This window comes from Tauraco erythrolophus, chromosome 4, assembly GCF_009769465.1.
Source record: "Tauraco erythrolophus isolate bTauEry1 chromosome 4, bTauEry1.pri, whole genome shotgun sequence".
NCBI lineage: Eukaryota > Metazoa > Chordata > Aves > Musophagiformes > Musophagidae > Tauraco > Tauraco erythrolophus.
In genome coordinates, this window is record NC_141468.1 from 55,776,245 (window position 1) to 55,790,117 (window position 13,873).

At 38.2% G+C, this 13,873-nt stretch overlaps 1 protein-coding gene across 2 annotated transcripts in view; it reads left to right on the plus strand.

The window, feature by feature from the left end:
- Window positions 1-1,805: 1,805 nt before the first annotated feature.
- The window catches only part of NR1H4 (nuclear receptor subfamily 1 group H member 4), a 33,936-nt gene continuing 21,868 nt past the window's right edge, over window positions 1,806-13,873 (plus strand). For both annotated transcript variants that reach the window (XM_086610340.1, XM_009984304.2), the window contains exons 1-2: window positions 1,806-1,893; window positions 11,835-12,197. In XM_086610340.1, coding sequence (XP_086466466.1) covers window positions 1,806-1,893; window positions 11,835-12,197 — 451 coding nt within the window. The remainder of the gene's footprint in view (window positions 1,894-11,834; window positions 12,198-13,873) is intronic.

The following is a 13,873-nucleotide window of genomic DNA, read 5'->3' on the forward strand; positions in this document are numbered from 1 at the left end:
ACCCAGAGAAACATTCAGGAGTCCTCTGAAGACGTCTCATTTTGACACTTCTCTTACTGACCATTATAAGGGTCCTGATTGTGCTGCTGTCTTCTCCCATGGCAAAACCCTCGTAACAGGCTGTAAGAGGAACCCTCTCCCAAAGGTCTGTCATGGGCAGGTCATGAGAAAACTGACTGTAAGGAATTTTAAGACCTTGGCATCCTCACCTTCTGAGTGCAATGGATACCTTCCCCAGCAAATGTGGTGGTGAGACGGTAAAATGGTTGGAAGCAAATGTGGGTCTACTGGGGTGGCTGGGCTGGTTGTCAAACCCCATCCCAAGATACGCGGAGTTTTTTGCTGTTGCAAAACTGTGCTAGATTCTGTGCTAGATTTGAGACTGTGTGTTTACATGTTATTTGCCACAGGAACCCTATCTGGTCTGTGATACGAGTAGCTTTTGACATTTCTGAGTAAACTGTTTAAATTATCTGTCGGCAGACATTTAAAATGCATCTGTCTAATTAGAGGGCCTTTGTTTATGTTAAGAAAGAACTTAATGAATCCTTATGAACAAATCTGAATATAATTACACAGTGTACTTGGTGCTCTCACAAGCTACTTCCCAGTCTGCTCAGCGCTGGGGCCTCCTGCTGCATTCACATTTTTGTCAGATGACTTCATTTCTGCTTTAGAAACATGCTGAGCCCTCACTGGGAGGCAGACTGGGCTATAACTCTCAAACTTCTTCAGTGAGTGGAAGCACAGTCCCAGGGACAGTCCCATGGGAATAAAACTGAATAAAGATTTAAGACTATACACCAAAGCAAAACAGATTTCTGTTTTCCTCTTGGTCTCTGCACAAACCCTCATTGGAGGGACACCGCCTCATTGGAGCTGTGTGTTCTCCTGTTGCTCATGGTTCTACCACAAATGCAATCTTGATTTGCCCTATCCCACCCATGTGAGCCAGACCTGGGCAAGGAAGCCTCTTGTACGCCTTTGTCCTGGATGCGGTGCTGCTCTAGCTGTAGCCTCTGCTCGAGTAGGAGACTGTGGATCTCTTGCCTCTTATTAAGTAGCCTAGAGGTTGGAGCAGGAAGGAGAAGACCTGGGTACAGTATCACTGTCAAGCTCAGGAGATGAAAGCTAGAGCGGCCACAACAATCTCCCAACCTCCCCAAGCAAGAGAGTTACACAGCTGCTTGAGACCCCAAAGGGAGTGGGTGGGCTAGCCTGGCTATTAGACCAAAGCTTTGTTTTCTGTTTTTGCTACCATTTATCTTGTTCAGACAGTAATTACTGAAGGCAAGATAAAAAGCCAGTCCCTGGAAATTAAACTCAAGTTTCCTGGCTTGGTTCTTCTGACCTAACTGTAAACTTACACTTTTTCAGTAAGGGAAAACATTGACATGATGAAAGAGTGATGAAAAAAAATAATGCAAACAACTGGGATTCTCTGGAAGGGGGGCTGGGCAGCATGCCCTCAGCAGGTCAGGCCAGTGCTTTGGTCTGTGAATATTTGAATAAGGTTGAGCATAAACTGCCATTAGTTTTAAATTAGTTTTAAATAAAATATACCGCAGCAAGGAAAGGACAAACAAACTAGATGCAGCATTTTATTTAAAGGCTGGATTAAATGTTGTAACTTCAAGTCAACATTTGTTATAGTAAATATTGAAAAAAATATCCTGAATCCTGCCTTCCAATAGGTACAGAAAAATGAGTGATCTTGTTTTAAATATTCTTTTTGTCTTGTATCTTTCAGGGTCTCCTTTCAACCTATTTCTTAATTAGCACATTCATCCTGAACTGAAGAATAAATGGGATCTGAAATGAATTTAATAGGACATCACCACCAGCTAGCCGCTACTGATGGATTTTCTCTTGCTGAAGGTCCTCATTTGTTTGGTAAGTCACCAAATTAGGTTAAAATAGCAAGCTGGGAAATGTACTGAAATCTCAAGTCAAGGATGTCTGGTTAACATGTGCCAGCCTTCTTGAATCTTCAGTACCTATGGAAAGAATAACAAATAATGAGTCTGTGATGTTAATGTAATCCTGCACACTATTGCTCTCATCACCGCTCATAGCAGAACTTCGTGGTGGTTTTCGTAACACTATTCTTATATCTGAAACCATTCAGCAAAGAGAGACCTTTTTATGTAGGCTGGATGTTATCTTCATGTGAGCCATTTAAATCAAACAGAGCAGATATATTTTCAGTTAATTTGTAATAAAATTATATTTGAATGTATTTGCAGAGCTTTATTATGTAAATTTATGAAAGTAATTTCACCTAAATTAAAACCATTGTCTTAGCATAAGTTTTTAATGGTCTCAGTATTAACTTGAATGCACAAGAAAATTTATAATACAGGCTGGAAAATTCTCCTTGCTCCAGTTCCACTGAATTTTTCAAGGCTAGGCATGGATTTGTTAATGAATGAAGAATTTTTGGTCAATATTTCATAAGCATGGGGAAGCTGTCTTCTGTTATATGTACTGTTCAAAAAAAAAAGAACAATACATTTTTTTAGCCTTTCTTTTGGCAGCAGGGGGGGGACCTTTATTGAATATCATGATACATTCTGGGCCTCACACACAACACAGACCCCCAGAGAAAGCTACAATGCTTTAGAAGTTTTCAGTCCAAATAAGACCAGAATTCTGTCTTTTGGAGCGCTAGAAAAATGGAAAACATTTCAGTTTCATCTATCTGAACACATAGAGCCATTCCTGCTGCAGAGCTCTTAGAAGTCAGGAGCATCTCTCCGAATCAGACCAATTCCAGTGTTCTGGCTCCATACAACTGCACTAAAACACTGTCAGTAATGATAAGCAAATCCCATCTTATTGATGTGTTATTGTTTTTTCCCTTAAATATTCTGGGTTTTAGTGGAAGAAATGTTTTTGCAGTTGTTAAAAAAGTATACATAAATAGGGAAAACACTTCCTTGCTACCTGCTAATTCCAATGTCAGGCCATGATGCACAAAGAGGAGGATGATTTTGAAATCTAGGATGATGAATTTTATATCCAGTCATCCCTTTAAAAGGCTTGCATAATTTAACTACTTCAGATTTTTGTCAAGAAGATTTTGCTGCTGATGGTTTTTTTCTCTAATTATTTCATTATTTTTAAAGAGTAAGGATCAGGTAGTTCAAAATACAAGGAAGCATGTTAATGTAAACTACTTTCCCTCTATACTGGAATCTTAGCCAGAAATTCTGAGGTCTTCAGAAGAGGGATTGTGTCTTCCATTATAGGTATTTGGAGCTTAGCACAATTCAGATTTAATTTAAACTGACATTTCTGTAACAGAAAGAAATAATGTATTAAGGAGTTGAATCTGGTGTCCCACTAGAAAGGAGACTTAGCACTCCTGCTGTGTTTCACTTAAGCTGACTTCTGTTTTATGTGGCCACTTGGTCCTGTTTTGTGGGTTGTCACTCAAGTCTCAGAAGTGAATTCTTTACAAATTTGGTGTCTTTTGCTTTTATAGCTGTAAAAAAATTCAGAAATAATATGAAGCTGAGTCTATTAAGAAAGTTATGAAAATAAGACTTCATCTCTTCAAGATGCTTGTAGGAAATTTTTTTGCCTCTTAATTTTATGTTTGTAAACTACTTACATCTTTTTGACATTCAGTTTTGGAAGGTAGAGACTTGTGAACCCAAGGAAACAGAAAGAAAGCTTTTCTTTTAAATGACCCTTGGAATATACATTTCTCCCAGGACTTCTCACACATTACAGTTCTAATGTAATTCAAGTGAGAAATTGCTGGCTTACAAACATCAGCCTTTATAAAAAAGTCTACTTTTTCAAAGACGTGTGCTCATGTTCTATAAAAAAATCTTGGAAATATATTATCTTTTCATCATGATTCACTCAGTCTATGGGGAGACTGTTCTTAGACCTTCAAAAAAAAAAAAAAATCTAAGTGCATCTCCAAACATTAACACCAGGTCCAGGTCTCTCAAAAGAAATGTTGTCAATCGTGAATTGCCTCTGCTGTGAGCCTCATCACCATGGCAATAACAGGGCAATTCTGCATGCTCACCCTCAAGATTTCTGGTTGCAACAGATTTCAGAAGAGCTTAAAGAAAAAAAGATTTTCTGCCTTTCAGTAGTTGGAAACTGTATGTTGCTATTTTAACAGTATTTGTCTGAGGTAAAGTACCTCTTTATGTCTTTGGAGTTAGTGTGTTCTAACTGTAGCTTGAGTCCCTGGAAAGAGGGGCTCAAAATGCAAGTGAGGAAGGATCTTTTACCTCGTAGAAGTCAAGGTCCTTCTCTTCCACCCTATCTTCCTTGAAAACAGCTTCTATTTTTCTTCCTCACTACTTAAGTGATTTAGAAACATCCTAGATCTCTTTATAGAAAACATCTTTTTGAAGAAGTGGCCAAACCCAGATATGTAAAATCCATCCTCTATAGCATCTGCATGCCAGATCAACTTCTTGTTCCTTGCAGCTCTGGTTTTCTCAGTGAGAGAAAGGGACTTTGACAAGAAATCCCAGAGGTGCATGGGTCTCCACAGGACCTGTCCTGTTAGGATATTTCTCTTCCTCAGTTAAGCCTTGTTTATATTTCACCAGCCACATTGAATTGAACAGGGCCAACTATGTGAAGACTTGTCCAGTTTCATATCCTGAACTAAAAGGAAGTGACACACCTATCAGTCTGCATTTTTGAACCCTTGTAATTTAGGATTGAAATCTTGATGTCCTTTAAAACCTTTGGGAGTTTTGTAGTTCAATTTAGAGACACAAATTTGTCTTGTGGACACTTCCAGCATGATAAATATAGACTGTTCTGAGCTCTTCCACTTTGCTTCAAACTGACTGGACACAAGCTGTGACCTAGAAGATACTGAGGTGTGTTAGCAGAGCACTGTGCTGAAGATGACAAGCCTTACTCTAAGGCAATAAGCTGTGACAGCAAGACTGATGCGAAAAGTTATCTGATAACATCTTCCAGTTGCCTTTGAAAGGTAGGGCCAACACGTGTTAATGACCTATATCTTCATTATCTTATTTCTTTCAATGGTTACCACTTGTCCTTTTTTACAAGGGACTGAACTAATTTTCAGACACTGAAAAGGTCTCCTTCATATTTTAAATGTGAATAGTAAGTTTATATATTTGTATGATATCTGAACATATACAGTGTTTGACTCAAGCTGTCATTTATATAAGTAAGTAGTAGGCCGTTAAAGTAATAGCCCCGTTGTATTTTCTGTGAAAGCACCTTATATAGGAGTCATTAATATGAAAGATATTAAGTGTGAAACTTCAGCTATCAGAGATGGAATAATTTTTAAGAACCTGGAAAGATAAATCAGTACTGTTTTATGTTTCATTTGAATAAAGACCTATTTTAAGTATTTTTTGATGGACTGACAACGTTTTCTTGTAATGTGACATCAAAATATAACAAGACAAGAACTGCCACCCTCATTGTACATGTCCTTAGCTGAGAAAGAAGTTTTTGGGAGTGAATGAGCACTCTTAAAATAGACACGGAAAAATAAACAAAAAATGAAACATAAGAAAGGGGAAAGAAAGCAATATATCTAAACTTGTCTTCAATATTTGACAATGTGAGAGCAACAAAATGCTATTGAGAATTGTTGTAAGCATAGAATACTGCCAAGATGAGCTTAAAAGGCAGACTCCTTTTAGATAAATTTGTATTTGCTCTGATTATACTTTTTCTTAAAAAGAAAAGGCAGTAGGATCAAGTGTCCAAACTGATTAAACAACTTGAAAATCACAAGATATTTTAAGTAACTCCTTGTCTTTAGCAACACCTGGCAGATGATGAAACATCTGGCTTCACCCCTGCAGAGAAGATAATTAGGCCTGTAATAGACCCCAAATCAAAAGGAAATAAGACAACACAAATTAAAACAGAAAATTGTGTATATATAATAATTATGAAGAGAGCCAAACCAAACAGTGACAATCTGATAAAAAAATTTAACGAGAAGGAACACAGATGAACGGGGCTCTGAGGGTGAAGGCTGCACCTTCAATGCTCGTTTGCACCACGAGCAAGACAAAACCAAAATGCCTTTGTGCAAAGCTTTCTGTTGCATATATGTGAGCCATTTGTGGATCTTAGCCTGGAAAAGAGGCTGCTTTGTGAATAAGGGGAATCTTGCAGTCTGAGGCCTGATTCTCTGCCTATTTACTTCCAGGTGTGATCCTCAGACATATTTCTGGTTTCAAATCTGATGTTGAGTCTTAGTGGGCTCATCTACAATGATAAATGAAAGAGGTTGAAGACTGGAAGAGGCACAGCACCCTTGACTATCCCTCTTGACACTACTCAACTCTTATTTTGCTCTAGGGGTCTGTTTTGGAAAGCTTTAGTATGTGTCTTTAAGACACGGGCTTACTCCAAGGACTGTTCTCAGAAAGGTAGCATGGACAAGACTGCAGTAGGTTTGACTCCTTTACACCGTCCACTAACACTATTTCAGCGGGGTTTGTGCCTTTATACCTTACCTGCCATCAAACTAAGACATGCCACGCAATCTTCTGACTTCTTCCTGACCCAGTACTGCTGTGGTAGCATCCAACACAGTCCTCACAATGTTATGGATGCTTTGACCTGAAATGACATATATTAAACAATAATATCTGAGAGCCACAGTGAAACTACATGTGCCCAGAATAGCAAGATCAGCAACAAAGGCTACGTAGTGTAGATGCATCTTGCCCACTCTAGACAGAGCTACAACTACCTCTGAGCTACACACATGAGAATTGATCTTTGACGTCTGGCCTTGGGGCAAGGACACCACTCTGGCACTCTTCTGTGTTGTCATGCAGATGTCCAGTCCAGGATGGCCTGAGAACTTTGGCCTTTTTTTGAGAATACAACTATTCTGTGTTTAAAAAATATCTGTTAATCCAGTCAGCTAAAACCCACTTTTTTGATATTGCAATGGTTAATTTAGTGCACAGAATCACCTGACATTACTATATATTTATTGATACAAATTTTGTTGTAAATAAACCTTAATAGGTAAAAAAATTACAATGGCTACGCTACTTGGAGGCATCCTCTTGAATGGTAATCAAATTTTATCCAGGTAAATCCACACTGGGAATGGACATTGCTATTGTTCAGACATTTACAAACAAGTTTCTCTGTAATGAAGTTAATCAGTAAACTATATAACCTCTGGCCTGTGTCACTCCTTTGCTAGTCTTAAAGAAAGTTCTCACAGTAAAGAAGTCAACAGGATACAGACAAAGCAAAATTAAGAAGTTTCATTCATACATAGTCTTTAGGGGGAAAAAAAGAAAAGAGAGGGGAAAGGACAACTGGGTACCTTAAGGAGAGTATTTTTCTTCAAGGCATGGTCAGATCAAAGACAGCCTAAGGTAGGATATTGTCATGTTGGACATTGTTCTTGCTTGGAAGTGTTTGTCATCTGATCTTGTATTCTTTCTTGAAACTGTAGGGTGCTAGAAGGTTGTTCAAACCAAATGATCTTTAAAGATTTACAAATAACTTGTTTAAAGTTAAATCAGGTTTTCATTAATGGTTATGCTATGATTTCCAAATTACTTAATCCTGAATCTTGTTCTTATATTTTTAAGTTCCTTCATAAATATCCTTCGGAGGACTGGAGGTTCATAATTTAAACCTGTTTAGAATTCTTTTCTCTTTAATTAGCTTTATGTTAATGGAACAATTACTTTTATATTGTAATGCGATCTCGTAATTTCTGAAATATTCTGAAAAAAAACATGTTATTCTTCAAGCTGCATGTAACCTCAGTATAATTCTGCAAACTGAAACCACTTTCTTTAGTTCCTACAAAGAAAACTCCCTTTCACTGCTACAAGTGGTTAAGCCTAGGTAAAGTATTTTTTCAAGTCTTATGCAAAATATTCTGTGTAAAATTTAAAGGAACAAAAGCAAAACTCTCCAACGAGTTTCAGCTGCAAGTGGTATTGTGTTTTGTGTGCTATTGTCATATTTGCAAAACAACGACCATATCTATGTGAACGTTTCACTTTGACATTAATAAAGTTTCCAGACTTCTGTAAAATGTTTTTTATTGAAAAACATTTATTTGCAAAACATAATCTAAAAAATCTACAGCTATAAGTGACATCAGTTGTGTGTGTTTGTATAGTCGCTCTTTAAAAATGTAAAAGGTCTGCTTCCTAAAGGAAAAAGAGATGTTTCAAAATAGTTAAGGCCACACAAATACAAAATATTGCTGTATTCCAGTGAGCTCGTTTCTGATTTCACTTTCACTGCTTTATAATACTGCAACTCTAGCAATTTCAGTGGGCTGGCTTGTGCCTTACAGTGGCAGGAGACCAGCCCATCTCAGACTTCTACAAATATCTGGGTAAAAGCATATGTACATTCCGGTTGGCAAGATAAGATTAGTTTTTCTTTTGAGATAGGAAACTATTTGTTCTAGACTTGTATGTACTTTGCAAAGCATAATTCAAAAAAAATCAGTGTGGTTTTCAAATGTCACATGGGACAGAGCAGTGCAGCCAATGCCTCTGAAAGCAGAACCCCTTCAGTTTTTGTGCACGCAGAGGGCTGGGGAACACAGCTCAAACCACTCTTTTTGGATCAGGTCATAGAAATACTTTGTCCCAGTAATTTCAAGGCATCTAGTTTCTATTTCAAACTCATTGTTTGTTTTGATTTTTTAAGATAATATTTCAGAGTAAAAGAACATTTAAAAAAAAACACACAGTTTTGTTTTGAAATCACTTTTATGGAACGTCTCCACAGTTTTAAATGATTATTTTTAGGAATGATTTTAGATCATTAACGCTTTGCAGCAGATTGTTTCGTGCAATGTTTAATTCTAGACTCATTGATTTTGTGGGAGAAAAAAAGAAATTTGACAGCTATTCTTGATCTTATCTGGGTAGAGAATGTGTCTCACTGAGTTGGCCCAAGATGGCTGATTTCTAAGGATGAAATAGAGATAACCACCAAGCCCTTTAAACAAGTCTACTTGGAGAAAAAAAAAAAAAAGAAAAAAAATCCCCCCTTTTAAGCTAAAGTGGGAAAACCTACATAGTTACAACTTAATTACCTTTAAAAATCACTCTAGTCTCCACAACTTTAATATCCAAGTACTTCTTAGAGTTTTGGTTGTAAACCTGTCTTACATAAAACAAGACCATGTTCTCTCAGCCTCTCAACCCTGCTTGTTCTCCCTTTTGCCTTCCACTGCTCTAAGCATAGACTCAGTTCAGCTGAATTTTGTAACGTGCCTGACAGAGGAAAAAGGAAATACAGACTGGTTGTTTTTTTTCCCCATATTTAACTTCATACATTAAAACTCACTTTTTTTTTCTTCCTCCAGAAGTAGAGTAGAATTAATGATTGTGCAGATTTTTCTAAACATATCTGTAACCCAAATGGATCTACAGTGGTTCAAATAAACACACAATATTGTCTCAGCATGTGCTGCAGTTCTTTAGCAGTCCTGAGATTTTTAACAAGTCCTGAGATTATTTTTCTGCTGTGGAAGGAGTGTGGCCTTCCCTTGCTCTTTCAGAGGCTCAAGCAGTTCAGGAGGCTGGCAGAGAGCTTTTGTGGAATTTCCTGTGGATGGCATAAAGTTAAAAATCAACAGTTCCTTCCTTTCATTTTGGGATCATCCTGCTTTCCTTTAGCAAACTCAATCAACTAAGTAATTACTAACCAGCAAATGACAACTTAGGTCTCCATGGTGAACAGATTCCTTTCCAAAGACAGACTGGATGATTTGTATGATGACTGTGTATCTCACAATTAACACCATTTTTTGTACCTAAGTACCTTGACCAGTCTTAATGAGCGGTAGTTTCAACAAACGGTAAATACAATTTAAGAAAGACCACTCACTCATTAAACCTGTACTGCACAATAAAGGTCAGCATCTAATCATTGCTGTCCTTAGCCTTTATGTGTTTTGTCACGATTGTAGCTGGCAGGTATCAGTGACGGTTTGCATTTGATGCGTGAAGCTGTAAATTCACCTCCAGGCTCTTCCACAGAGTCCCCAGATGCCTGTATTTTGTCTCAAGTCTCCACATGCCTATGCTGTTTATTTAAAGGGCATAAACTCGAGTTTGGGGAGTGCCTTCTGCTATTCTGCCTCTGCTAGTGTAGTACTCGGGGCCCTGGCCTCGACTGGAGCAACTGAATGCAACCATTATTAAACTAAGTGTTAATATTAAATGGCACCATTTTTCTCATTTGATTTTGCGTCACATCGTTCCAGACATATATCTTGATGCTTATTCTTGAACTGGGACCCCAACGTTTGCTATTGGCAAAGATGTGCTGTGGACAATACAGCAATCACATAAATCCAAACCACTTGTAAGGCTTCTGCAACATGGTAAAATAGGAAGGGCAGAAGGCTGCAGATCAAGAACGTGAGACTTCGAAAGTGAAAAAGTAGGTGAAATGAAAAGGTTAGCTTCTGGCACTAATGGAAGTGAGACAAAGCAGAGGGAAGAATCCCTTACTACAGATTTTTATTCTTTGTTGTCATTACAGATGTTCCCTCTTCTCAACCATTAGCGTTTCTTCATTGCTTCTGATTCCTCAGAAGTGAAGGAGACTTGCCAGGGAACCGATTTTCTATCAGCAAAAATGTGTTTGGAGTGCTTCTGAAGCACTGTTAAGTAATAGTAACCAATCAACATTAATCTATGATTTCCTTGTAAATACTGCTGTTGACTCCAATAAAAGTGAGACTCAGCATCTTCCTGGAGATATGCATTATTTTTTCCAGATTCTCTTCTTGGAACTAATGAAGGATTGTGTCAGTGTTTTCACAAAACAGCAAGATGTGGCTTTCTCTAAGAGAAAATATGAAGTAGTTTTCACATAACTTTTAAACTGCTCTTTTCAGCTGGTTGACATGGACTCGATTCTAATTACACCATCCATGGGCTGCTAGATGTTGTTGAGGTACAGAAAAAAAAGGAAACTTAATTAGTTTGCATTTTTAAACCTGCTATTTCCTTGGCAAAGTTAAGGTAGCCTCCACATACTGTGTCAATCCCAACAGGAAAGGTTACCATTCCTTGTACCACTGCCAGGTTTGTTGTTGGCTCAGAGGTGCTTCATCTGAGAACCACACAACCGCACTGAGTGGCACAGGCTTGTAGGAGCTGGAGATCAGGCTAAAGAGACTGGCTGGATGGCCATTGGAGGCTGGACGGTGAAAAGGTTGCACTTCACCACTTATATTAGGAATACCTTCCCTATTCCTTCATGGTAACCTCACTTTCCCCTTTCAGGCTCTTCTAAAAGGTTTATTTCATGTTCTTAGTCTTTTAGTTAAGTCTCACTCTTCTTGTCTTTTCCCCAGTGCAGTTTTTCCCTATCATGACATATTTATTCAACATTAAACAGAAATTAAACACAATATTTGAGTCTAGAGGTAACTTTCAACAATTCCATAGGATTTTTTGCTTTTGTTTGGGTTTCTTTTATTCTACTGTGAGACTTAATTTGGCTTGCTACCTTCTCTGTGGTGTGGATTGCTCTTTCCTAAAAACTGAACATTTATACGATTAGCTGCATGATATCTTTCAAGATTTTTTTGTGTAAGTGCCAGGGCCAGACATTTTCACCAACAATAAAGGAGTGGCCGAGAATGGCTAAGTTTCTTTTAAAATATCTCACAGTATATTTTTGTAGGACCAGGACCACAGCAAATCTGAGCTCAGACAATGCAATCTTTACAATTATGCCTTGTTTTTGAAATGGATGTCTGGAAGCAGAAACTTCTCTGATAACTGCAGTTTCATAGTAGTAATAGAAATTGGTTTCGCCTTATTATTTTTCAGGTGTCCTTTCAGAGCCAATGAGTTCTCCAGTGCAAGAGGCAGATGTGTCACCCTACACACAGTACAACAGTGTGCCATTTCCCCAAGTTCAGCCTCAGATTTCATCACCACCTTACTACTCCAACCTAGGCTTCTACCCTCCGCAGCATGAGGAATGGTATCCCCCTGGGATGTACGAGCTCAGGAGAATACCCTCAGAGACCTTTTTCACAAGGGAGACAGAGATAATGGATATCCCTGCAGCCAAAAAGCCTAGACTGGGCCACTCCACAGGAAGAGTGAAAGGAGAAGAGCTCTGCGTGGTCTGTGGTGACAAAGCCTCTGGATACCACTACAATGCTCTTACTTGTGAAGGATGCAAAGGTAGGATGAAATCAATTACAGAATACTGTTCAGCTAATAAGCACAGCAGTTTCTTATTTTTTACTTTTTTCTTTTTTGTTGATTTTATCTGAGTCATTAATAATTTTAGAGATTTACATTTGGATATGGTGTACACTACTCTGTATTTCCCCAAGACAGATTGGCAGTGTCATCCACCATTGTCCCACGAATATAGAGCACAGTTGGCCAACCTATGGCTCTTCAGCCATCCTTAGTTCTTGGAGAACTGAAGAAAAGCTTCTGTGTGGGGGCCTTGCAGCCTGGCTTTGCTCTCTTGGCAGCTGTGAATGCTGATCTCTGCCTGTGGAAGGAACCAAACTCATGGAGGTCCCTGGGAGTTCAGTGCTAGGCTGCCCTAGAAATCAGCTGTGAACCCAGCCCAAATACCTCCTGTAGTACACATCAAGAGGAAGTGGAATCTGTCAGCTCTCACCTGCAGATTGTTCCCAGAGAATTTCTTTCCCTCAGCTCCCAAAGGATAAGGCAAGTCTGTTCAGGTTGGTGAAATGAGAGGATTTCTAAATCTGGATTTGCTTCAAGGGATAGCTCCTCTACCTAGGGAGGGAGCTTCTTCAGGAAACAGGTAGTATCTGCAGGATAAATATCCTGCTTCTTAAGAGAACAGTATTCACAAGTTGGAGTCAGTATAAACGGGGTATAGAAAATCATTGTCATTATTGGAAACATGATTGCCAGATATTTTAGCAGAGAGGGACAAAAGGTTAGGCTGATGGAAGAACTGTTATAACTAAAGATGGTAACTCTGTTACAGGGCTGAGGTACATTACAGAAAGAAAAATAATGCCCCAGTTTTTCATTCTATTCTGTGAATAAATATTTCATTATCATTTCTGTTCTATAGACAAAGACTAGAGCATGAACATTACTGAAGCACTAAAATATCTTCATGTGGACCTCGCTGTCACTGCGAGTGGACTTTGAACTAATTTGGGAGTTATGCTTTATCTACTACAAATTCTTTCCTGAGGGCACAACAGACCATGCTGGTCAACCACTCTAAACATGAATACAGTCAAGGGTCATATAGTTTATCTCAATAATTCCAATAAATAAGACATTCGTTTCTTTCTGCTGTCCATGTGAATAGTCTCAAAGTCAAAAAATGTGAATTAACTTATATGAATTCTGTCATTATAAACCAGATTAAACTCAATTTTAATGTGAAGATTCCAAGTAATGATATATCCATTCTGTTAGTAAGCTATTCCTACCCTTTATTGACTTCATTATTAAATGTCTTAGTCATTTTTCAAAGACTGACAATTACAAACTACAGAATTTACAAACTAAAGAATGCTTCTAGGAGAGAGGTTAAAACCATGAGGTAAATATTCAGACTAAAACTCATGGTGAAAGGAAATATACGTTCATCTCTCTACTGATTCAGTTTGAATCACTCTACATAACCATGATTTTACTGCTTTATTGGGATAATTTATTTTATGCTTTCATTCTGTTTCACGACTGCAACATCAAAGAACAGCACCCTTGATCAAACATAGCAAAAGTTGAATTATTTAAAGATAATGCATTCTGCTTCTACAACAAACTTCAGAGGTGATTAAAGTACCAGCTGATTCAGTAAAAAGATATGCTGAGGATAGTAATTCTGTGTGACTAGGTGAAGAGGATAC